The sequence below is a fragment of the Pagrus major genome, chromosome 11 (assembly GCF_040436345.1).
Source record: "Pagrus major chromosome 11, Pma_NU_1.0".
NCBI classification, from domain to species: Eukaryota; Metazoa; Chordata; class Actinopteri; order Spariformes; family Sparidae; genus Pagrus; species Pagrus major.
The window spans coordinates 27,377,042-27,404,120 of NC_133225.1; the positions used below are offsets into that span (position 1 = coordinate 27,377,042).

General features: G+C 38.4%; 1 protein-coding gene across 1 annotated transcript in view; it reads left to right on the forward strand.

The window, feature by feature from the left end:
- Positions 1–21,561, forward strand: part of LOC141005129 (discs large homolog 1-like protein) — a 127,017-nt gene extending 105,456 nt beyond the window's left edge. The window contains exons 16-26 of the mRNA XM_073476891.1: positions 3,451–3,565; positions 11,900–12,082; positions 13,949–14,012; positions 16,291–16,306; positions 17,876–17,917; positions 18,404–18,454; positions 18,593–18,694; positions 19,795–19,967; positions 20,048–20,157; positions 20,382–20,473; positions 21,229–21,561. Coding sequence (XP_073332992.1) covers positions 3,451–3,565; positions 11,900–12,082; positions 13,949–14,012; positions 16,291–16,306; positions 17,876–17,917; positions 18,404–18,454; positions 18,593–18,694; positions 19,795–19,967; positions 20,048–20,157; positions 20,382–20,473; positions 21,229–21,335 — 1,055 coding nt within the window. The 3' untranslated portion in view covers positions 21,336–21,561. The remainder of the gene's footprint in view (positions 1–3,450; positions 3,566–11,899; positions 12,083–13,948; positions 14,013–16,290; positions 16,307–17,875; positions 17,918–18,403; positions 18,455–18,592; positions 18,695–19,794; positions 19,968–20,047; positions 20,158–20,381; positions 20,474–21,228) is intronic.
- Positions 21,562–27,079: the final 5,518 nt, after the last annotated feature.

Genomic DNA, 27,079 nt, shown 5'->3' on the forward strand with positions numbered 1-27,079 from the left:
GAGGCGATGTGTGTTGACGGGGACAGTTAGATGCTGATGATGCTAAAGTTCGTCCAGTATCTGGTGATTAAACTGAACTAACAAACTGAGTAAGAGGTGTTAATCCATCATTTTTTGTAATGGATTAGAGTTGAGATCGAAAATGCCAGACTGAGGTCAGCAAGGAAAATATTGAAGGTTAAAGCAAGAAATGAAATTTTCAGGAAAAAGGGCATTTTTATCCTTTCATTACCGAGAGTTTGGAGGCGGTTTTGTTTTGTCAAACGTACTTCATGCTGTCTGAATATAACATTTAGCTTTAAATCTGGCAAGTTATATGAATCTCATTGTCAACAAATCTATCAAAGCTCTTTTCCCAGAACATCAATGTGTTGTATCTGGAGAATAAAAGAGTTAGAGATCATATTACTCTGAGTCCTCTGCATAGCCGTGAGCCATTTTCGCACAACGTTTAGTTGTTTGTGTCTGTGAGCTTCAATCTGTCAGATTAATAAATGTTTTGGGGAAATCAGAGCTGAGATCTGGGGGCTGTAAGCTGATTTTCGACAGTGTTCAGAAGCTGGATGTGCGTGTAGAGAGGTGAACAAGGAAATGAAAACAGAAACAGGGAGGAAAGGAGGAGAAGTCAGGAGATACTGCTGGTTCTACTGTAGATCTGTGTGTGTGTTTGAGTGCGTGACCGTGTGTACCCCGAGTATGATTGAATTACTCAGGGTTAATTAGATTCCGTAGTCCACAGTAATGGTTCACACACACACACACACACACGCACACACACACACGCACACACACACACACTCACATCCTTCAGCAGGGCTTTTTCAGGCTTATTGCCAGCGGCGTTGTCTTCGTAGTGTTCAGAGGTTTCTGGGAAGCTGTGTGGTGTTAGGAAGACTAGAGGACAGTCAGTAAGGATTTATTACACACATATCTGCTGTTTGTTCTGCCACTCTGAATGAAAAGTAACACAATTTATGCTCATTTTAAGACAGCGGTCTGCTGGTAAGAAGTATATCTTTTTTACTTTTTCTGCTTTTTCTAAGCTATCATCCTTAAATACACATTAGAGAACATGTTATGTCTTTTGTTTTTCCACTTTGTGCATTTCCATAACTAATGTACATTTATAATTAAAGAGGCATGGTGGCATTTTTATGTCCACTTGAAAAAAGATGGGTTAGATGTGTAAGAGTTTTTTGCTCCATGTAGCAAGAGAATACTGAAGCACAAGGCTGCTCTGCTGAGTGTTTGAGCAAATCATTGCACTTTGCATTGATTGGCCAACCGGTTGCTCCCTCGCAATTTACTACTTGTCATTCAAGTGAGATGGGATATAGTTGTTCCTGGCAATTAAATGAAAGTGCTGTTTTAATATAATCATTGTTGGGTTTGTGTGAAACATCAGCAAACACATTTAGAAACTTAGAATCTGCCCAGGTTTAAAAAATTAATCCACGTGTTGGTTCTGTTTGTTTTCCTGATATCTGAATGGATTTTTACTTTTGTGTGTTTCCAGCCAATAACTCCATGAAAACCGATGAGCCGCTTGAACGTCACAATGTGAACTCAGTGTGCATGCTTTAATGTGACGCCATTGTTCAGTGCACACTCGCCTGTTTTCTAACTATAACTCAACATGTAGGTAGCTGAAAGTCAGATGTAAAGCAGCCATATGTGACAGCTGTAGTCTGAGAATCACAAGGGTTTTCAGGGTTATGTCTCTTGTCACACCTTCAAAGAATTGTTATTCCTGGGGATAAAATGTATGTTTTATGTGTGACAAAGACCCAGTTTTATTTGTATGATAACTAAAAGTCTTGTCTATGGTTTAGACTGAAAGACATATATTGTCCCAGACCTCTGAATGTGTCCCCCCAAAATATACATATACACATGTACATAGCTAGCAAGCGATCCAGCTATGAATGAAGGGTTTTCATGGGCACTGTAGGATAAATGAATCTTAATGAATACATACTAATATCAGAGTTTATGAATAACAAAACATTCTGCATGAAGAGATCTGTAGAGAGACTTTAAGGAGCTTAAGTGATGATTCAGAGACAGTGTGGTAGTCTAACTCTGTTTCTGTATGTGTGTGTTGTTCATGATTTTGTCAGTGTGTGTCTTTATGATGATATTGACATGGACCGGCTGATGTAACAGAAGTTAATATTCAGATCAAACAGACTATTAGATATACAGTCCGTTGATATCTCAAGGCTTGCCTGTCCATGAGTGATACTGCAAGTCCATGAGCCTCTCTCTCTCTCTCTCTCTCTCTCTCTCTCTCTCTCTCTCTCTCTCTCTCTCTCTCTGTGTGTGCGTGTGTGTGTTTGTGTGGGTTTAGTAGTCAGACTCCTACCTTTTTGAAATTTTGCTTTCTAGTAAACACCAGAAGAATTTGCTCTGTCTTTAATCCGCAGTCTTATGTTGCAAATAAAGAGTGATTTACTAAGACAAACAAGGCAGTCTGTGCCTGCTTTCTCTGGGTGCTAAATAGCGTGACTAAATAAGCTGTTTTTCCTTCAGTAAATCGGACACAAGAAGCTATTATAATAATTAGAATAAACCCATCCTCCATTTTTTGCTACATATTTTGATAAATTACTCTTATTGGTTTTTCATCTTGGACCCTGGCTGCGTGTTACAGTGTGTATTTGTGCGTCAGGTGCGTGTTGGTGTGGTTTCTGAGCTTTTTTTTTTTTTCCAATTAAGAGACACAAAACAAAAGGTTCAATAAGAACGGTGTTCAATAAAAACAAACAATATTCATCCCATTTTTTTTGACAATATAGAAAGCAAGAAAATTAGGATAAAGAAAAAAAACAACAAACAAACAACAGAAAAAAAACAGGGTGGGGCTAGTGGGTGTTTTCCATCCCTTACAGATAACAGTACATAACATAAATTATGCAAATGTGTGACACGTTGACGTAGTGTGATGTCACAAGTTGACAGATTTAAAGGTGAGACCTCTGACGAGGCGTTTCAGGAACAGTGTTTTCTGTGGGATAGAGGAGCTTCTGTTGGTGCACCTTGGTGGTCCTTTAATATGCACAAAAACACATTCATTTAAAACACTGAAGCAAAGGAAAAAATATAAAAGCATAATGGGTCTCCCCTTAAGTTTGCTTTGGCTATTTCACAGCCATCACATGTTCCATCTGTGTTTTGCTTTACAGTATTTTAGCTCATTTGATCTCACTGAAGTGTAAGAAGTTCTTTTCACCCTGTTTAGAACTCACGTGTTGTGGTTTCCGAGCAATTGAGCAGAGATGATTGAAGCATAAATTATCATTCAGCTGCTTCTAATATGGAGTAAGAGGTAGCTTGAAAATGGTGCTTAAATTAGAAATGTCAATAGCTTGTTTAAGCTTCATTTTTAGAGCCTGTCATCTGAAGTCTGCTTGGTCATAACAATGTTTGTGTTTGTGTGTCTGTGTGTAGAGTACAGTCGTTTCGAGGCGAAGATCCATGACCTGAGGGAACAGATGATGACCAGCAGTGTCAGTTCCAGCTCCACGTCGCTCCGCTCCACACAGAAGCGCACACTTTACGTCAGGTAACACACACACACACACACACACACACACACACACACACACACACACACACACACACACACAGAGCACACAGAGGTGACTGATTGTTTAGTGTCCTTCAGCGTGACACAACTATTATAAGGTCTTATCTCAGCTGTCGGGTCTACGTTGCGTGTGTGTGTGAGATACTGAAAGGGAGGTAAACACATTGAAAATCACAATTAGATTGTCTGGCGAATACTCTCCAACACACAAACACATCCATCGCCTGCCAGCTCTCCCGATTTGTGCGCGAGTGTTCCTGTGTCCTTGTGTCATTCTTGTCCTCGGCTGTCCTGGCTGTTTAGTCTACTCTGAATCACCCTGTCCTTCCTTAGTGTATTCTGCGGAGCCCAGAAGCAGTGTGAGTCCTGAACCACCCACACTTTTAAGACTATTGCATCACAAGAATCACAGCATTTGAAGTATTGATTAAACGCTAGGTCACTGGGTCCAGATAAGTCACATTGGAGCTCCTGGGAGATCAATACAATGGAGAACAAAGGCAGGAAAAACAGCTCTAATGGTCACACTAATGATAAAATCTACTGGTTAGGCTTTGAGGAGACCACGAAACATTTTCTAAGTTGTATCAGTTTAGCTACAACTGAAAATGAATTTAAAAGATGTTGTCAAAGAGCAAAGACAATAATCTAATTTAGATTTAGAAGCACAAAGCCTCACAATTCAATCTGTGTAATCTACATCAAGATCCCACTATTCTACAACAGGAGTCGGGCTGCAACTAACTATAATTTATTTTCATTATTAGTTAAATAATCGTTTAGTCGATAGAATGTCATGCTTCTTTTGTCCAACCAACAGTCCAAAACCCAAAGACTCTTCATTTACTGTCATAAATGACTATTATTATATTCTGATAATTCAGAAATAAACTTTTCACAAGAGACCAGGCTCAGGACAGTAATCTAAAGGGTTCAAAAACAACAGCCATTTTAATTTGTGTCTGTTTATTTTCACAGGGTTTGTGAAGGAGTAAGAGGTTCAAATAAAGTTTATGGTTTAACAATAATATATCTTTTCTTATAAATGTCTTTGTATTATCTTTGTAGATAGTAAGCAAAAATTTGTGATGAAGAGATGAGGGACTCTTGTGCTGATGACATCAACAAGCACCACTATTTTTTATTGTTTGTTTTTGTTTCCAAAAATGCTATTAAAAAAAAAAGCTCTAATAAAGCAAAGCCCAAAAGAAACTACAGCTGACAAGTTCTGTGCATGACAGGAACGACTGGCCTGAACTGCAAGTGGCCTGGAAGGAAACGGCAGCAGCAGCAAACCAACATCAGATCTCTGCTATCTGAGCTCTGAATCTAGAGAATATACATTAATGCAGATCTTTAGAACAGAACCGTCTAATGACGCAAACTGAATTTCAGTGTAAACTGACAATAAAGTTGCATCATATCGTATTGCATGGTATCGTATATCGTAGGAGCTGTCTGAGAGTCACCTTGAACTACACACACTCTCACACTCTGACTCACACTCTGAGGTCAGAGTCTGTACAAGGACCTAGAGGGCAATGATCACATTCAACCCTCTGGGAGATGCAGTCCAACAGTTTCCAGAGATGTTTATCAGACACACTGGCAGGCTGGTTTATCAGACTGACTGAGAAACAATCTGATTGACTGACTATCTTTCATCTGTTAGAGTGTGTTGAAGTCAATGCCAGTGCACCCACAATGCTTTGTAAAACCTCAAGTGACCTACTTGGCAATCCCACCACTCAAACAAATGACTCCCTTTGTGAATTGTAGATTTAATAGAAAAATATGAGGAAACATGACATTGCAGCTGCTTGCCGTCACCCTTGTTAAATTTTTAAGTAGTCACCCGTAGGTGCGATTATCATTAGCATAAATTAAGTGTGTGCGCCCACTGTTTTTATTTGGGAAAAGAAATGAAATGGTCTGTCCACTGCTCATTTGATTCAATCAGAAGAAGCCTCGATTAAGATGTTAATAAATTAACACATTAAATGATTTCCTAAAAAAACACTTTAAGATACATTTGAGTGAAATTATGCAATAATGAACCTGAAGCTTTTTTATCTAGTAATAAGAGATGCAATTTTCTCTAAAAATAGGACAATTATAGGAAGACTTTTTGAAGCAAATTTAACAAATATCAAATTTGTTTTGGTGCAATTAAAATAGTAATCTTTCAGAGGTTGACCTGGCTTAGAGAACAGTTAGGGCCCATTCAAGTAGAATCAGGCAAATGAGGCAAATAAAGCCAGTCCTCCCATTCATTGGAATGAGGCTATTGTGTTTAGGATACAGTGGTGCAAACTGCAGCCAGTGTAAAGCAGGAGTGTAACGAAATGTTTCACGTGTATTCAGTTAATATGGCCTTAATATGCACCAGTTTAAAACACTTTTTTTTTATTCATCTGTCGACAATCACTGTAGGACCACATGCTAAATTACAAATCCTTCTTTCGCGAAGGGATGACCCTGATCAGCAGATCAGAGGCAGAATAGGATGGTTCTGTCGCAGGCGTGCTAGTAGTGTGGCACAATGCTACAGGGTGAACACAGATAGACATTTCTTTGTATAATGTAATGTTTCATGTATAATCACTCAGTTTGGTCTTGTGTATCAACTTAAAACCCACCTGGATGATATGCCTCGCATCCTGGTTGTTTACTATTATTCTTAATCTGCTGAAATGGACAAACAATCACTTGCAAGACCAACAAAGCAACATAGCAGCATCTCCTTTATTGTTTAATGGCAGTTGGCGAATGGCTTTTGGTGTAAACAAACACATAATTGAATGAGACTCCTACACTGTTGCACAACCCTGTGGCTAATAGCGAACCCCCCCAATTTGGTCTGAATATGGACAACACAATCAATGTCACATAAAATAAAGAGCAGTAATTGTCTTTATAAAACTGATGTAACAGTCCAAACAGCAAATGCCAGATTGGCTAAGGAGTGCTGCTTCACTAATGCAGGTATCATGAAACAGGTACTCTTTTGATCCAAAGGTTAGGCTTGTACTTTCCTTTGTAATCAATAACAAAAAAATACCAAGGCACACTGCTCTGCAGAAATTAAAAATCCTTTAATAAATGGACCTAGTGAGTTTCAACTCACAGTCTTCATTAGTGCATAGGCCTTATTGATCACAGAGCAACGTCTAACCTCCATTTCTTGGCTTCAAAATAAGAGTCAGCTCCTGATTGAGTCTCAACAAGCTCATTAAGCTTTAAATCATCAAAGTACTGGAAGGTTCCTCTGCTTCAATAAATCCTGATCAAACAAATAATGAAAAGAATAAAAGTCTAGAGCTCTCTGTGGTTGTCTGGCACAGCAGTGCTTTTAGTTACATGCTAATATCAGTACACTAACAGTCCTAACATCCTGATGTTGAGACGGTATGTTTACCACGTTCACCATCTTAGTTTAACAGTCAGCATTTCCTAGTCAGCCTCAAATCACAAATTTCTTCAGACCAACAGACATACACCATTAAGTACTGGACACTGACCCACTGAATTAATATTTTGATGATTCATTTGTCCTGTACATGACTGTATAATTGCAGATTTGATGAGGAAAAATGCTTCTGTCAGATAATTACCATGACACCCCCTGTAAGTTAATCACTTTACAGGCTGAATTTTAATGACATCGCTCCTTCAAGTCTCGTCAAAATCAGGCCATGATCATTTCAAGGTTATATAGAATAATGTAGTAACCCCCCAACAGCCTAGATGATAAATCACTGTCATACAGGAATGCCCATAGACGACCAATCAGCTTCAAGTATTAAAAAGGAGCCCTCAGACTGGAGAGCTGATTGGTTGCAGTGAGGTTGTTGGTGCGTGAGAAATTGGGGGTGTCTGATACTCTGGGCTGCTGTACATACAGTGTGCGTGTATGCATGAATGTACATACAATATGCGTGTGTGTGTGTGTGTGTGTGTGTGAGAGAGAGAGAGAGAGAGAGAGAGAGAGAGTTTGTAGTGTATGTGACAGGTAACGCACAGACTAACCTTTCCTCAGAGGAAATGTCACTGAAGCAAGGTGACATGTGTGACCATCCTTTGTGTGAGAGGCGTGTGTGTGTGTGTCCTCCCCCTTCTTATTTTACAGCATGTCCTATTTTAAACACACTGTACGGCTTGGGATTGTAACAGTGTATTCACTGCGTAAAGATCCACCTGAAAAGGCAAAGATATCTGAAGTAATGACAAGATGAGACATGATGAAGTCCCATCCCCATTCAGTCGGTCTACTATAGATTCTCAATGAAAAACTATTTTTAAATGTCAAATTTTATTATTTTTATTTAATTTGACTTATCAGGATTTCTTTGCTATCAGAACAGGGGAAGATAAAGAGAGTCTTAACAGACATGATACTTGGCCCCTGCTGCCCCACTTAAAGTCAATAAAGATTTGTTCAGAGGGTTTTAACACAACATGGATGCATTGATTTGGGTTTGAGGCTCATGTCTGACTGGGCGTTTAAATAAATGATACCAGCCTCTGCTGTACTGATCTCTGCTGCAGATTATCATTTCAAAGCATTTTAATGTCAACAAAATGCTCAGGAACATTCGCTTCTTGTAACTGAATATTGGGGTTTTAAATAGCTTGAAGGCTTTTTAGATTTCTTTGAATGTGGTCTGACTTTTATTCTGAGAAAATGTTATGTTTTATCAAATTTACAGTATGGTTCGTACAATATATAGAAAAAAAGGTTACTAAATGACTGTACTGTATATTACTTTGCACTATCACGCCGTCATGTTCTGGTGAATTTCCCTTCATTTTCACCTCTAAATAAAGTGCCTGTAAGCAGTAATGTTATATGAGTATTCAGTGAAAAGTTAAACTGCACTGCAGTTTGGACAATAGGTTGCTGTCTATGCAAAAAATAGCACTAACACAATATTTAGGGTTTCAAATTTCTACAGCACAAGCAGGAAAAGATTAAATAATGACCGGGTTTTTCTGTTACACTCTACCGACCGCTCTGTGTTTCTTCACTTGAGTAATTACATTTCAGAGGTTCCCACAAAGGAATTAAAACCACAGAGAGCTGGTAATTGATATAGAGTTAAGTTTACACGTGGCCTTAATAATTCAGTGTAACCTGCAAGCTGAGAAATTAATTTGGGAGGTAAGTTAAAAAACATTGTTGCTCTTTTTTGTTCTCCAGTGAAAATAGGGTTATTTATACACTTACATCTGTCAGCTGCCCCTTACTGTATGTGTCTGTGGACAATGTTGTAGAAAGTAAAGTAAAGATCACGTGTTAAAGTATTTGTGAAAAAAAAACCCATACAAAAAGTACCTGAGTAAGACTCAATCTTGTACTACATGTACTTAAGTATCAAAAGTACAATAAAAAAAAAAATTTAATACATATATTTTGACATGTATGTAGACACTGTATTTTATGGGTTGCTGATTACACACCTGGACAATTATCGTATCCAATATTCAGCATTTCTCTGATAATCAGAGTGTGTTTTCTTTTGTTTTGTTTTTTCTTATTATGTAAAAATAAAACTAAGTCATTTATATAATGTGAAAAATATCTAGTAACTACAGAGACGCTAATGCGAGTAGAGTAGAGGAAAAAAAGGTTTTCAATTTGTATGTGTTGTCAGTCAGGTAATAATACACATAACAGGGTTCAGTTTGTCAGTTTATAAATGCAGCAGAGAATCAAGATCAGTCTCCCCTGTTGTTTTCCAACTGCTTGAAATGTGAAATGACCAGTAACAACCCCGCCTGCCAGAGTACTGTCTGCAGTGGAAACACAAAGCAGATGTGTCGTTTGGCTACTGTTAACACAGGTTACTTCAGGGTTCAAAGGGCACTACACAGAAAGCACTATGGTGAAAACGCAGCTTATGTATATTGAGGTCAAGGTTAGATTGCAGTACAGTTTAGCTGCTGGCTGTGCAACCACAGCACTAATATAGTGTTTACTACACATGTGTTTCCACATGTTAACAGACACTCTGGGATCAGGTCTGTGTAAAAGACTACACTGTAGTAATTACTGTATTTATTCACTTGAGTAATTCTGAGGCTCCCACATAGGAATTAAACTGTAAGATTTGGAACAAGTAATTGATTTTGAGATACATATACAACTCTGTGCCCTTAATAATACTACAAACTATCCATCAATGTAACCTGGTGGCTGCAAAATTATTTGGGACTCAAAATATTGCAGCTGTAATGAGTGACATTATGAAGCAAAGAAAGCTTATTTATACACTCACATCTGATAGCTGCCCTTAATGTATCTGTGGAACCACTAATGTAAATGTAACGCTGCACTTCATATTTCCAGGATATCCTGTAACCTTCCACATGCCATCCCCCTCTCTTATATCTTTTACTATTTTTAGAACATTTTAATTTATTATGATAACACAGAAAGACATGCATGTGTCTCACAGTCGGCCTGCCACTATATTATATATCCTGCTTATAGCAGAATACATAATCCTTCTTTTTATTCAGGATGGATGGATGTTTGAACAAAACATTGAACTTTATCATTTGGAACGGCTGTTTGTTTCTAATTAATACTAATATTAATACAAACTAATAATTAATAATAATTCATATATTATGTTGGGACAACGCAGTGCTTATGATCTGGTTAGGTTTGGGCACAAAAAGGAAAAAAGATCTTGTTTTGGCTTAAAATACCTGTTTTTTTGTGGCCAAAAACACGGCTGGAAATTGTCCCCAGGTCTCCTAAAAAATATCCAGTGGTGTGATGCTTACAAATGTTGGAACTCTGCCACCATCCCCTCCACTTCCTGATATGACAATGAGGTCCTAAATGTGTAATGTGAATGTGATATGAAACGTATTGCAGAAATGTCAATATGGTACGTAGCCTGTGAGACGTACAAATGTGAATGTGAACAGAAACGTTGCCTGCCAACATTTTATCCTGGTGACTGGGCTGTTCAGGTAAATATCAGAAAAACAAATACCTGTAAAATAAAGTTTGAAGTTTCATCTGATCTAATGATCACGGTTCTCCAATGTTGACCGTGCAGAAGTTAAACTGCAGCTGCTTAAATAGTTTGACACAGCTGATCAGTGAAACCACAGGTGAACTGTTGACCCTCTAGTCATAAGATCATGTTTCTATTAGACTGTCAAGTCTGATGGAGAGTCTATTTTAGCAGCCAGCTAAATATACAGTATAATGTCCTGTGTGGAGATCTTTTTTATTCTCATCTTTAATCTAACATGAATAAAACATGAGCTGGTGTTTTTTTGTACTAATGTCAGACTCTCAGCGTCTACCTCTGTCTGATTTTCTCTCTCTTGGTTTCTCCTTCTCTGTCTACGTACTGTTTTATTGATGAAGGCAGTGGGGACTTTACGGGATGCCGGTTATTTCAGCTCTACTTCCTTTGAACACACACACCCACACCCACACACACACACACATTGCTGGCCTATTTTCCCAGGTCTTTTCCCTCTGGATGAGTTTGAGACTCTGTGGTCACACAGACAGATCACCGCTGAGACACAAACACACACACACAACATACATAGTGACACACAAATACACACAAAAAGGCTGACATTCATGCAGACAGATGTGTACAATAATATATACAGAGAGACACACACACACAGAAATGTACACACAGACAAGGTCATAAATTAATAGTGGAAGCGGCCCTCAGCTGTACCGGATGCTGTTTTTGGGGGGGGGGGTTCTAAATTGTAATGAAGATTAAATGTTATTTTGACATTTCTGACTTTAAAATGTGTTTACGGTGTCATACTTACCGGACAATGCAATCGGAGTCAGAATCAGAAATTGCTTATTGTTTTCACATTCAGAAAATTTACCTTTGTGTTTTGGTGCACAACAGTCACAATACACACAGCAAGAGAAAAGAAACAAAAAAAAGTACTGTAAAAGTTAAGACGCATAAATTAAAAAAAAAAACAACTTAAAATAAAAATGCAAAATCTATCTGTACAGTGGTTAAAACCAAGATGGAAAATATGGAGTCAGCAAGCAATTGTTCACAGTATGAAGAATATGTACAGTGTGCAAAGATGATAATATCCCAACATATGCAGAAATTTGCATTGATATATTTGAGTTAAAATAAGAAACATTTTAGAATCAGTGGCTGTGTTTCCATCAGCTTATTTTCTTCTGCCCCTTTTCTCAAAAGATTAGCTTTACATTTGGATGGAAACCTCTTGAAGTTGTGCTTTTGAGTAAATGTGCGTAATATGAATTTGTTTTTCTCCGCCTGCCTGCAGAGCGTTGTTCGACTACGACGGAAGTGCGTCTGATCTGACCACGCCCAATCAGGCCCTGCCATTTCATTTTGGGGATATCCTCCATGTAAGCAGCGCTGGAGAAGAGGAGTGGTGGCCCGCCCGCCACCTCAGCCCCCCGCCTCCAAACTGCCCTGAAGTCGGAGTCATCCCCAGCCGCAGGAGGTCAGAGTTCAAAGAGTATTTTTACAGTGTGGCATTAGCCATTTAAATTATCTGAACACTTCCTCCACCACTGCTCACAACACTGCAAAAATCATCCTGTAGAATCTGCTGAATATAAACCTGCGGTGGAAATGATGTTCCCTGCTCTCACCTCCCTGTCCCTGGAGAGGTGACAGACGGATGTTGATAGGTCTCTGAGGTGGGAGGAGGCGATAATTTATTTTAAGTCTTGTTACCGTCCACGACACTGAGAGAGGTGGTGAGGAGTGACGGAAGTGATGGAGTGGAAGGAAAAAAAGTGAGGGCGTGTTAAAATGTGAAACAGTGAAAGAGGGATCAGAAGCAACAGGGATGAGTGGGAGTGAGCGAATGGAACATGGAGGGATGGACGTGCTGACTGTCACACAGGGCTGTGGATGGTGGGGTATTAATGGACTGAGGTGTGAGATAGAGGCAGGGTGAGAGAATCTGGGTGGTGCAGTAGGGGTAATAGAATAACTGTGTTACAGTAAAATACTTTTTCCGTTTCATCTGCTCCTGCTCCTGCTCCTCCTCCTCCACCTCCTCCTCCTCCTCCTCCTCCTCCTCCTCCTCCTCTTACTCTCCTCTGTCTTCTCATCTCCTCATGTCTTTTGCTCCTATTCCTTCTTCTCCTCTCTCTGCTGTCCTCTCCTGCTCCCTTCCTTCCTCGCCTCCTCTTTCTGCTTTACTTGCACCGCCTTTTCCCCTCCTTGTTCTCTTCCTTTTTTGCCTCCTCCTCTGCTCCTTCTCAAGTAAATGAACCACTGTTTTTTGCTTTTAAATTACATTCGTATGATGTTATTGGGGGAAAGAAAAAGTAGGCAAAAGCAAATACAACTTATTCACTGACGCTGAATCATAAATACTCTCACATGACGGTTCGTGTTGTGTCTGAAAGCCTTTCAGATCCGAGCTGCCATCAGGGATTGAAACTGAAGAATCACCTACAGTCAGACATTTTTCCTATAGTTGCTGCTGGTCTGTTTTCATACATTCGGAGGCTAAAAAGCTGCATAATGTAAGACCTGATCCAAAAACACATCTGGCTTGTCGGCCTAAATTATAGAACGAGGCTTCAACAGCGAAACTCATCCCTGAGTCCAGACACTGGAGATTCACCTTATTTGAAATTCTAGGGTTGAATATGATCACCAGCAGGAAATGGCCCTGCACAGGAAGTGACACGTCTAAATTTAAACTGAGCAGACAAAATTGTCTCCTTAGCAGGAGAGGAGAAATGTTCTACCTCATGGCTGAAGTATTTTGGTCTGACTCTCATCTCTTTACGTCTGAATCAGAGCTCATTCAGATTATTTGACATTTACATGCTATCTGATCTCTGCTGTCAACTTTCATTATATCTGGATATTAAAATCCATAAAATTAGATCAGCTCACCTCTCACTAATATTCAGAAATCCCACAATTCAATTATTTTATATGGACAAGATGGATCCAAAAATACTTCTAAGATAGTAGGCTGGGAAATTACTTTATGGATAAAGGGACATTACGTGATTTTTGCCTTTTTTTATGTGAAAGGATCTGACACAGTGACTGTGAGACCAAAGTAGTTTTACAGTTTCAGGTTGTGAAATGTTTTAAGATGATGATTCAGTAATAATAATCAGTAATAACATTCAGTATGTAAATATGCCGAATTTTAGCAAGAAGTCTGTAGAAGTAAAAAAGACCTGAACATCTGCTTTTTTGTCTGAAAAACCGACAAATAAACACAGATTCAAATTGAGGAAGTTAACTCAAGTCACCTTCAGTTCTTTGTATTTGCTTCTGTTGTGTCTCAACATTTGTCTTCATGTTTTTGTACCTTTGTTTCGTTTCACAGGGCAGAGAAGAAGGAGAGATCGAGGTTAAAGACAGTCAGAGTGACAAGGTCTCAGGACAGATCGGTGAGTAGCATCCAGATTTACAAACCTTTCAATGAGGTCCTGGTCCTAATTTTTCATCCGTAGCATTACGATTAAAGATCGCTGCTGAAAAATAGCCTCAGGTAGATATTGGCGAAGTTAATGAAAGTGTTGAACCGTGGTGAGACAGCCAAGGGGTGAACACTCTCTCCTGCAATAACCATAATGCACTGACTCGAAACACATTCTCAAGACACTTGTAACAATGGAAAACATAAATACCATATGAAAGTCGATTTCCTGTGAGCCTCAGCTCTCAAATGAGAACTCGAATGTGTTGAAGTAGGTGCATAAGAGGTTTGACATTGTGTTGTTTGCAGAGGAAAGTGTTTTTTCACCTGTCAGCCCAGTTATTTATAACTGTGCTGGTAATAAAATCAGAATAGAAACAATAAAGATGTTAAACCCTTTTGGCTATATTGCTTCTATGTCTTTCATTTAGAGTAGTGGGAAGAAACTGTCTAAAATATACATTTAGGTGTTTATTTTAGTTCAGATTTAGTTAAAACTTTTATCCTGTTCCCCATTTTTTGTCAAACAAACATGGAATTTCACAATACAGTTTTATGAAAACAGTCTCAAAGTGTCTTTCCAGTTTTATGCCTATCTATATCATGAAGGTTTTCATAGCAGGGTTTTTCATTTATCATTCACATCCTGATTTACGTATCAATTTATTCTTGAGAACATGGCAAGCAAAACATTTTATGGATATTGAGTATTTTCGGATTTATCGATTTTTACAAAACGTGATGTCAACAAAATTAAACAAGAATTTTGAACCTGACTTCGTCCAATGTTCAGATTTTGTTTCTGGAAATGTATGTAAATTACTACATATATCTTTAGATAATGCTTCATTTGCATATTTAAACATAACATTTCAGAAAACTTTTAATACAAAAAATAATTGTTTTGATGTAAGTAATCAGGTGAAGTTTCATGGTGATATCTAATAGTTATAATTTGTCCTTCACCTGTAGTGTCTCCTGTTACTATGAGAGAACAACAACTAAATATGTGGTAATAATAATAATGTAGGGGGGTTATGAGAAAGTACATTTATGAATTTTTTGGTAAAGGCAACGTTACTTTTAAATGGGCATATTTCATAAGCAGGTGAGACACAGAGACTAAACCAACAGAAGAACGTATCAAAGTATAAAGTAAAGAACACAAAAGTATAGATGTTACCATGCAGATCTAAAAGCAAGTCAAAGTAAATTAAGAGCTATGGCAAACATATGTTTTTAACACTTTTTTTTAGTATTGAATGTTGAGTTGAGTCTCTTGGTAGTTTGTTTCAGAAACACCCTGTTCGTCAGCTAAACAGTTGTTAAATTACCTTCATCACATCCTGTTCTGTTCAGATAAATAGGCAATAATTTATTATGATTATAGACAGAGATTAAAAGCCTCTTCAAAATATTGTTTTATTTTAGAGCGACCTAGAGATAAAGGTACAATGATAATTGTTACTGCTGCACTGATGATTAGATGGTTATTCCTCCCTTTTGTTGCATAAGTCAGCCAGTCAGTCATTAGAGTCTTTGTTGACAAGGAAATATCACAAATACTGTCTAAACAAAATATGTCACAGAAACATCCCTACTATGCTTTGGTCTACAAAAAGCATTTCATTTTCTAAATTGACTAAAGTTGACAAAGAATTTCTACGAGTTGCCTTAAAATATAATATGGTATTAACAGCCACACAAACTGTTACTAGGAAAAAGTGTGGTCAGGTTAACTATTAACGAGGGACTAATTAGAAGTACACAAAGCAGCTTTTAGTTACTTGAATTTGGAAAGGTTCAGTCTGAGTTCAGAGGCGCGGCGGCGACGTGACTTTAATCACACTTCACACACAGTGTGATGATGAGAGCTGACACACGAGTCTAACACAGGCTATTGATATCACTGTGTTGTCGGCTCGCTCTCTGTTTTCCTCGCACCGTGTGAATCAGCAAGTCTGCAATCAGCGACTCTGCACGCTGACGAGCTGATAATTAAAAACGATCACACACACACGCGCTGTATCCCCTGGCTCCATGCTTTGAGAAAGACTGCAAATTAGTCCTGCTCACTCATACTGTGTGTGTGTGTGTGTGTGTGTGTGTGTGTGTGTGTGTGTGTGTGTGTGTGTGTGTGTGTGTGCGCACGCATGTGGAGGAGCTTTCAAATGCTGATTTCAGTCAAGATACTGTTGTGATCATCTTCTGTTTGATGATTAATGCCCCCCCCCTCTCTGTCTCCGCAGGATCAGGATGATAAAGGTAGGTAATCTCTCCATCAGTGACACCTACTGGTCAGTATATGTAACTTCAGCTCCTGAGCAATCATACCTTTCACATCCACCCTTATCTTATCTCTAATAACCTCCTTCAAACTCGTCCTCCTCCTCCTCCCTCCTGGTCTTGGATGGAGGAGGAGGAGGAACATGATGGAGAAGGAGGAAGAGGCTGTATTGAAATGGAGAGTAAAGTTTTTTACTGACAGCTTATTCCAGCTTCCATCATAAACATACAAAGGGTTAATGACTGGAAAAGAACTCTGCAGTAGTACACAAAACTACTCAGGTCAGTGGTGAGAGAAGTATTCAGATCTTTCACTGGCATAAAACCACAATTTAAAAATAATTTGTTACAAGTAAAAGTGCTGGAAAGTAATTAAGTATTATCAGCAGCATGTATTTAAAGTATCTACAATTAAAGTACCCACTAATTGTACATATTTTATGTACTGTTGTGTGATTTAGCTGACTTTATAACAATGACTTTTACTTTATATTGTCATTGTAGGTTTTTAAAATCTTATTTGCAAATAATCTAATGCATAAAATGTACAATACTTTTCTCTAAGATGTAGTGAAGTTGAAATATAATGTAGCATAAGATAAAAATACTCAAGTACTGTACTTAAGTACAGTATCTGAATAACTTCATTACTTCCACTACTGAGAATGTTTGTGTTCTTTCTGGGAAGTTGAGCTCATCATCTTATTATTCAACATTGCTTCATTCACAGTGACCACATCCACACAGGCCTGTTTTCATGCTGGAAATACAGTATAATGACATCACATTTTACCTGAGGATGTAAGAAAGTATTGAAATATAAACAGCACAAAAGCCACTTTTGTTTATTATTAAACATGACTTTTCATTGAGACTTTATTTAATACAATTCTTAACCTGATGAATTGTAATGCTGTTAACGACTCCCTGTAATGCACATGAAGTCCAGTTCACCAGTAATGAGCAACAGCACAACAGATATATGATGTCTTTTGTGGCTCTGGAGGAGCTTTGTGAGGTCTAAGACCTCAAGTTTTTGATAGAACGCCTACAAATACTGTACAAATACTGAGTTTAAAAGAAGTGAGCATGTAGGAGGTAGGTGGTCCAATAATAGACGCCATTAAGTTGCTTCCTTTTTGACCGTTCTGTCTTATAATCTGCCTCCCAACTTTATGTAGGTGTCATAACAAATCACTGGAGTTCCTCTTTAAAATGTATTCTTTACCACGCTAGAAAAACTTCATTCTTTCTTTCCTTTTTAGAAGATTCGCCTGGACTTTGTTGTACCTTTTCAAATGTATTATTTTTAAATTGAAATTTTATGTTGTCTTTTAGAGGCATTAATGGTTAGGTGTCCACATACTTGCTCCTGCTCACCTGCAGCTAATAATCTAATACAGACTATTGTGTGGTGGATGGTTTCTGTTATAAAAGAATGTGTGTAATAGAAAAAATGCCAGTCTGTGTGTGTTTGTCTTTATATGTGTTATTATATGTGTGTATGAGTGTGTGTGTTGCTGACTCTGACCTGTCTTGTCCTTCCAGAGCTGGTAACCTCTGGCACCAGCGATAGTGAGAGTTGTTCCTGTAAGTCTAGACTCTCCTCTTTCTTTCTTTCTTTCTTTCTTTCTTTCTTTCTTTCTTTCTTTCTTTCTTTCTTTCTGTCTTTCTTTCTTTTTTTCTCTTTCTTTCTTTCTTTCTTTCTTTCTTTCTTTCTGTCTTTCTGTCTTTCTTTTGTTCAGTTTGTGTTTTATTTTCAAACCTCAGCCTCTTCATGTTGCTGTTGGTTTGTATGTTTCTCTGTGTGTGCTTGTCACTGTTAAATATACATGCACATGTGTACCTGTTGTGATTATTGTGTTCTTATGTGCATGTGAGTGTTTATGTCCGTCTGTTTTTGTGTGTGTTTGTGTGTGTGTGTGCAAGTGATCTTTCTCTGCTTCTCCAGCTTGTCCAGAGCTGTTGGAGAAGTTTAGTCCAAAAGTAGAAAAGGGTAAGAGTGTGTTTGGTTTTCAGACTGATCCCGTCCTCTGTGCCTCTAAATGTGTTTTTCATCTCTGTTTGTCCCTTCAGCCGGCCAGGAGGAGACTCTCCTCACCTACCAACCTGTCATGCAGCAGGAAGGTCGGTGCTCAACTTTACATCATTCTTTTATTTTAATTTCCAAATGTTTATTTGTTTTTTATATGACTTAGTCTTGCATTGCACGACTCAACTTACTGTCTTTGTGTGTGTTATCCTGGTTCTCTTTGTCATGTACAGTTAATTACACACGGCCAGTCATCGTGCTCGGACCAATGAAAGATCGAGTCAACGATGACCTCATCTCCGAGTTCCCTGACAAGTTTGGCTCCTGCGTCCCACGTGAGTGTCATAACTTAGTGATGAATTCCAGCAGTGACCTCTAAAGTACTGGACCTTTAGAGACAGTTTATATCACGTTTATACTGTAATGCTGTAATGAAAGCTGACTTTAAATAAAATGTCAGGTTTTTGTCCTGTACCTCTCAGCACATTTTTATGAACTTTTATGAAGTTGGATATGTATAGCACAATTCAGAAACAAGACAACTCAAAGTTGAAAATTGCATTTAAAAGACATTAAAAGTAGGAAGACATCAAGACACACAACATAAAAATAGTTAAAAATTGAAAAATAAGCTGAAATAGAATAGGTTTAATAAAGAGAAGGCAACAAAAGTTACAGTGCAGTTCAAGATATTGATCAAAGCCTTAAAACTGCTTCAATAAAAGGCAGCGGCAAACAAAAAGGCTTCTTTTAGCTTGAGCTGAAAGGAACAAAGAATGGAGACAGACAGTGTCTGAACTTCTATCATACTTTTATTTATTCATTTGTCATTGTTCCTGCACAGTCTGAAGAGATGACTCACTTGACAGGCAGCCTGAAAATGAACACTGTAAAACTGTAATAAATAAAATATTTTTTTAATTATGTTTTTTATAGGGAAAGAATATAACATGTAGAATTCATATTCAAAACAAATAAGGGGCAACATATCACTAAAGTAACTGCTAACTGCTGTTAGCTAGTTAGCTCATTAAGCAGCTGCGTAGCCGCAGTCCGAACTGGGAACTTGGCTGGGTCTAGCTGGTTAGCATGCTAACTTCAGTAGATATCTCTGCAACACAATGCATAGATGTCATACTGTCAAAACTGTTATTTCTTCACATTTTGGTGATATTTTAGTTAACTTTTGATTGTTTTCAACTTAAATCTTACGTATTGCACCTTTTAAAACTTTTTATGAACACATGTCAGTCCTGTTCATCTGCTTTTATACAAAGACAAGCAACTTGACGCATATAAAACAGAAAATGCTAAATTAGTAACACAATAAAAATGCAATAAAAACCTAATGGTAGTGACCACCATCACACATATATATGATTATATCTGTTCTTACTCAATAATACTTAATGTGTGTAAAAACTTTGATCCTCAGACACAACACGGCCACGGCGAGACTACGAGGTGGACGGCAGAGATTACCACTTCATGTCCTCCAGAGAGCTCATGGAGCGAGAGATCCAGGAGCACAAGTTCATAGAGGCTGGACAGTACAACAACCATCTGTATGGAACCAGCATACAGTCTGTCAAAGAAGTCGCCGAGAAGGTGAGTTTAAAGAGAGACTGTCAGGAGGGAGGAGGCACAATACGAAGGAAACAGAAAACAAACCTGTGTGTCTCTCCCAGGGTAAACACTGTATTCTGGATGTATCAGGGAACGCCATAAAGCGTCTCCAGATGGCAGGCCTCCATCCCATCGCTATCTTCATTAGACCACGCAATGTCGACAACATCCTGTAAGTGACTTAAATATCAACCACACCACCATAACATATACACGTATACATATACAACATGCTGTATCTCACCACTAGGTCCATTTAGAAGCTTGTTTAAAGCTTTCTGCTTTATCACATGTTCCTGCAGTTCCAGTGTAGTAAAAGTGAATTATCACCCTGTCATTTGACAACTGTTGAACTCCTTTGTACCTTGATATTGTAACTCTCGTCCGTGTCTCCAGAGAGATGAACAAGCGTTTCACTGAGGAGCAGGCGAGGAAGACCTTCGACAGAGCTGTCAAACTGGAGCAGGAGTTCACAGAGTATTTCACTGGTTAGTTACTTCCACACAAACACAAGCTGCTACTCATTTCCCACATGCACCTGTTCAGGACATAGTCAGATGTTTTGACATCTGACTATTTCCTGGTCAATGTGCTTTTTCACTTTGTTTCTGAAAGTTGGATGAGATGATTGATAAAGCTCACTTATGAACACAGTGGCTGTATTATGTACATGTTGAATGATCACGTGACATAACTGGAAGCTCCAGAACAGAATGGAACTTTTAATGAGATTATTTTGTCAACGTGATGTATCTTCTCTGTGTGAATTTTATCACACTATATCAACACATTTTGGCTTGATTTGACGCAGCTAAGCTAATCGCCTCCCAGTTGTAGCTCTATTCATAACTCACTGGCATTACAATGGTATCGATCCTCTCATATAACTTTGGGTAAATTTTGAACAATTCCTTTAACAAAAGCAGTATTATTTATGATCCTTTGCATTTACACAACCCAGATATAATGTCTGGTTCAGTCAAACATGGCTCTACTGCATTTTCTCGTATAGGAAGCGTGTGTGTAAAGAGCATAAATACACAAACACGCTCTCAAATAATATGTTGACCTTTAAAGGTTACACCTCCATTGATGGAGATTTTGATTATAGTTTCATTTTGTACACACACTGTAGGGTACTGGTAATGTGTTTTTGTATACGTTTGGATTGGGTGGAAGTCTTCTGGATATTAACCTCTCACCTCTTCCCTCTCTGTCTGTCTGTCCGTCTGTGTGTCTGCAGCTGTAGTCCAGGGCTCATCTCTAGAGGAGGTGTACTCGCAGGTGAAGCAGGTGATTGAGGAGCAGTCTGGTCCTTACATCTGGGTGCCCACCAAGGAGCGACTCTGAATAAACACACACATGATCACACACATCACTCTTTCAACACTTCCTACTTCTCTAATTTTCTATTATCAGCCTGCGTCCTCTCTCTCTTTCTCTCTCTCTTACACACACACATCACTACAGTCCACACACACACATTTACACAAGCACATAAAGTCGGATGAGGCTGGGACTATCTGGGACTGCTACTTCCTGATTTGGGAGGAGCTATAGTCTGTCCAGCAGCCTATTGGTGGATCTTCCTACAGCTTGGTTCCTTAATGTTTAAGGAGGTGGTTCAAATCAAGGCGACATGTACCATTATCTGATTTTATTTCATTATTGTTCTTCTTATTGTTGTTGTCGTTGTTGTTTTCATATTAACGAAGGGTAATGCATTCATGTATGGGTTTGTAATGATAATATTGTCACCAAGAGGCAGACTTTTGCACGCTGTAGCTTTAAGAGCATGTTTTTGGGACAAAATCTTGATCTCCTTCCCGTCTGTCTGTCCGTCTTTCCTCACGGCATCGCTCCTGTTTAGAGCTTCTCTCTCTCTCTCTTGTCTTTTTTCTATCTTTCTCTCACATCCCATCCCTCTCTCCTCCTTTTCCTCTTCAGACTTTAGATATGAGGTAAGCCCCGGCATTTTGGTATCAAGGGCCAAAATAAAACTATAGTACAACTACTGTTTAGAGATTTAGCAAGAAAAGGCACTAAACCACAAGACATGTAATTGTTGATATTTCTTGTAAGAACCAGAAATTTTAAATCAAAGCTTAAATAGACAATTTAGATTTATTTAAACTAGATAAAGTATGGAGTACTATCCTGCAATTTTGGTCTTGAAGGGCCATACACATATTTAAAAAAAAAAAAGGCCTCACAATAGTTTTAGAGTCCATTTGGAGGCCTGGGCTCGTATTTATCAAATATCTGAGAATTATGCTTCATCGCCTCAAAAAAAGTTATTCACTAAAAGTAAAGGAAAGACGCATTTATCTCACATCTAACTCCTATTTACAGTGAAGCCAATCAGAGACAAGGATTTATGGAACATCTGCCTATTCATTGTTTTTAAAAATGATTCATGCATTTGATTCATGCATTTCACGCAGTGATGTCTAGAAAAACATCAAATTAAATTGTAATAAGTTGATTTTATTAGTGTGAGTTCCTCAAGTAGAAATGAACATGTGAAATGAACATCAGTCTAACATAACATATACAAATAGAATGAAATAATGGGAAAATGGACAAAACAGAAAAGAAACTGAAGCATGAAATAAATTCTGCTGCTAGTACACGAGGTACACCGGAGTAAACAGATAACAAGGCTCATCAAGCCACATTTAGAAATGCAGGTAATGAAGATGCATGGAGAGACTGCACACAACATCAGTGATGGCTTCATTCTTTTTGTTTGAAAGCCTGATGTTGGGGAAAAAAAAAAAAACCTTAAATCACATGCAAATAATTCTGACTTAGACTCATTGATTCAGCTATGACCAATACTATTTTGTACAAACCCTCTAAAACACTTACATTTAAGTGTTTATGTCAAAATACATGTGACAAATAGCTTAAATTTTTAAGGCTAGTGGAAGTAAAAGTGAAGATTTTTTGCTTTCATCTTCATTTAAACACAGTAATTTCTGCCACCAGGTGTCTGATTCAAAACAATAAAAACAAAAAACATAGTTTGATGAAGTCATGAAGCAGCGTGGGATCATGGGAGTTGTTGTCTTCATTATTCAAACAACCACCCTTGTTGATACAAATCTATCTGACGTAAAACGTTCACAGACGTGGAAATGTTTTAAAGTTTTATTCACGTTGTGTTCAGTCACGTGTGCCGACTTCTTTCCTCACTCTCTGACTCCCCTGAAAGTTTAAGCAACAGGAGACCAAATGAAATGCTCTCACCTCGAGTAAAATCACAGATTTGTCTTAAACATTGTTGGAAACATTTGGGATAATGTAAGTACACAACTCAACAAAATATATTTAAAAAAAGGTTGAGTTGTTTTTAGAGATCAGAAAACATCCGTTTGATAAATACGGCCCAGAGTCTTTGTCCCACCAGGGCGTCTCTGCCTCCCCTCCTCCTCCTCTTCCTCCTCTCTGTCTCATGCATTCATCCCACGCCTCCTCTCTTTCTCCACATTCACAGTGTGACATTAGTTGAGCACTCCGACATTAAACAGTGTATCATCTTCTTCATCAACATAATCATAATCATCAGCATCATCGTTAGAGCTTTCCTTCTTACTGTAGTTGCACTAATGAGGGCTGGTTTCTTAAAAGCATCTGACAGAACTGATACCATCCTCGTGTTTCTGGTGTTCGGATGTGTGATACACTCACTTTTCTTTCACCTGTCGGGGATGATTATGCTCGTTTGACAGAGGGAGTGCTTGGTTTTTGCAGTCATCTCATTTGCTGTATGTCGTGCTACTGATGCATAGTTAAAGACATCAGCGACATGTTTTTTTTCATGCTGGACTTCTGAACTTTCTGCTCCAGTGTGCATAAATTACACCTAAAACTGGCACCATTTGTGACCTCAGTGCTCCATATGTTGCTCTAAATGTTGCTCCATGATACAGGTACATGGTGGACAATGAAAAGTGTTGCTTTTATCTGTTATCCAGAAAAAGGTTCTGTCTTCACTGGTATTTTTCATGATCTCACAGATGTCGACAGTCTGCTCAGAAAGACAAAATGTTTATGTCTAAATCCAACATTTTCACAGCCGTCCAGTGGACCTGCACAGAGGACTAGAAAGTACCCTGTGGAGTTTTTCACCACTGTTTTGAGAACAAACCTTGAAATGTAGTAAATTTCCAAAACAAGGTTTTCATTTTTTCTGCTTTATAGGTGCTAAAACAAATAAGTAGCCTATCGTTGCTGGCTTTGTCAGTCATGTGACCCTTGCTTTGCACTAAGGTTCTCAGAAGTATCAATACTCAGTACCATGTATTTCTCCAGATTGTTTGCTGCTTGAAGAGAAACTAACTCGCTTCACAACAGGTCACAGAATGTGTTAACTTACACTGAACACAAAAAACTAAGTTACCTGTGTTGTACAGTTAAAGCACCTAGCCTTTTTCTCTTCATCTTTTTCCGACACTGCAGCTGTTACACTGTCCTTTTCTTTTCATCAGGCCAATTAACACGTGGTGCTAAATATTTGTCTTAGTTTTGTAAGTGCTGTGAAGCAATGTTTTTACAAGTGGGTCCCTGTTTGTATCATGCATGAGCACGTGGACACTCACAGGCAGCATCATTAAAGGTGCAAGATGTAAGAATTTAACACCAGTTGAATTCAGAAAACATAGGGGCAGCATATCGCTGGAGTAACTGCTAACTGCTGCTAACTGTAGCTGCTGTAAGCTGGTTAGCCAAGTTAGCCGTGCAGCTGACAGTCCAGACTGGGAGTTTGGAGTGTTGGTGTTTACACCACTAGCACAGGATTTTTAGACAAGGACCGGTCGTTACTAGCTGGTTAGCTAGTTACCTTCAGTGTCTTTGTAACACAACTATAGGCTAGCCGACATAATGTCTGAACTGTTGTTTTGAATGTTATCAACAGAAAATCTTACATATTGCATCTTTAACATCTTGCCATTACTTTTACGCTGTACTGCTGACTGATCGACATTTTGGCGAGATCAGCTGTGAATGTAACTTCTGATTGTTTACAAAAAACAAACCCTGTCACAGTCTTTGGAAATACACTGTTGAAATGTGGGTTTAGTTTTGAGCGAATATTTTAACTTTCCAGGAAGAAAGTAGACGTGTTAGATCATGAAAATACCTTTGAAGACACAATCCTCTGCTGGGTAACAGGGAAGAAATAACAATTTATCTTGTCCCTCAAAACAGCTATAATCAATATTTTTATAATTACAGTGTATCAATGACAATGTGAAAATGATGTGACAATGTGAAAGGGGTTGCTTGTATAGATAATCTGAATCTGCAGCTCCCCTCTGCTTTGCTTTACAGCAAGTTTTAGAGAATTGTTTAGCTGTCTGGCTGCAACTTCAGTTTTCGTTCGCTCTCATAGTGAAAAAGCTCTAAAAATCCACTACTAGCTGGTGAACATAGTAGAGCATTTAGCAGGTGAAGAGCCAGATATTCCCCTCAGGAGTTGATGGAGACCAAAGATGGAGCTAAAAGAGATTGAAGTCACAAATGATGCTATCCTGAGAGTCTAGGCTGTCAACATTTGGATTACAAAGATGCTTTTGGTAACACAGCCCTTCGATGGACCTTGTCAGCCATCCACTCCCCATCATCACCCTCAACCCCCGAGGCGACTCCTCCAAGCTGACTGGAGACCAGAGACACACAGAAGCACCATTCTGTCAACAGAGTAGCTCTTTGACCTGAATATTCAATAGTTTTGACCACACGTGTTTTGAGAGCTTTAATATTTCCTCACAGAATGTTCAGCTAAATTATTTCTTTCCATGTGTAATCCTGTAGTAAACCAGTGGTGTCGTCAGTTGACAGAACTGGACTCTCTGTGTGACTCTGGCTGTGTTAAAGCCAGGGGACCATGCCACTGTCTGTTAGAGTAAAGCACCGATGCAAAGAATCTATTACAGAGATGGATCTATATCTAACATATTATAATATTTATCCCTGCTCTAACTGCCTATTTTGGTACAAAAAAAAATAAAAGTCTTTATTGAGATTTACTCGAGGATCCCTCGACTGATGACCGGAGATGTTTTACTTTCTTTTGTGTTGTGGAATATGTATGAATGTGATATACCTGATATAATAACTGGAAACATCTATATTTTCCTTTACTTCATCTCTACTGCTGGTTTTTAGAAGTCTGATGTCTAATGAGGTTCCCTTTGGAAAAGAAATCCAGCCTCTTGGCTAATCTGCTGACTCTAACGATTGAAAAAAATACCACTTCATAACCAAAATATAAGAAGTCGCTGTTATAAGAAAACAAATCATTCTCATTCTTTTTAGCCACTTAATACTGTAGATGTCAACTACATGTCATTTAGTATTTTGGAGGATGAACATCAGTCTACAGCAGCCCCAGTGACTTTGGCTAAATGCTAACATTACCATCCTCACAGTGACAATGCTAACATGTTTAAGTTTAGCAGGCAGCCTGTAATATTGACCTTGTCCACCATCTTAAGTTTTCATTGTAATTGTTGTAAAGTTTATTTGAAAGTAATGTCCTACACATGTTTAGAGTCAATTCATGCTAGCAACTCTGTGAGGCACAGTTGCATTAGTCAATCAGTCACTGTGCTGCAGCTGAGCCAACAGGTTGTCTGTGAGTGAGGTCACACCTGACCTCAATAACATATAAACGACCTTCTGCTGGCCATAAAGATGTGACCACTCGGACACGAAGGCTAAAAATTGGATCCGTCACTGGACTTTCACTTTACATTAGCTACATATCACACTAGAATCACAACCAGACATTTACCAGTCACTCATAGATATTAACTGTCCTACTTCAGAATGTAAATCCAGCTGTTTTGTAGGTAGACCTTGCTTAAAACTAATGCAGCAGCCCTGCAATGGACGTAGAGTTCATTTAAGTACTGATGGTCAGTTTTTGTTTAAACTTCATGTTTAATCCACCCTCAATGATTTAAATTGGGTGGATATAAAACAATAAAAATGCTATTATAGTTTTAGTTGAGTGTACCTAATAAACTGTAAGTGTGTCTGATACTGCTTTCCAATGTTATTAGGTTCCAATTTTTACGACTGTA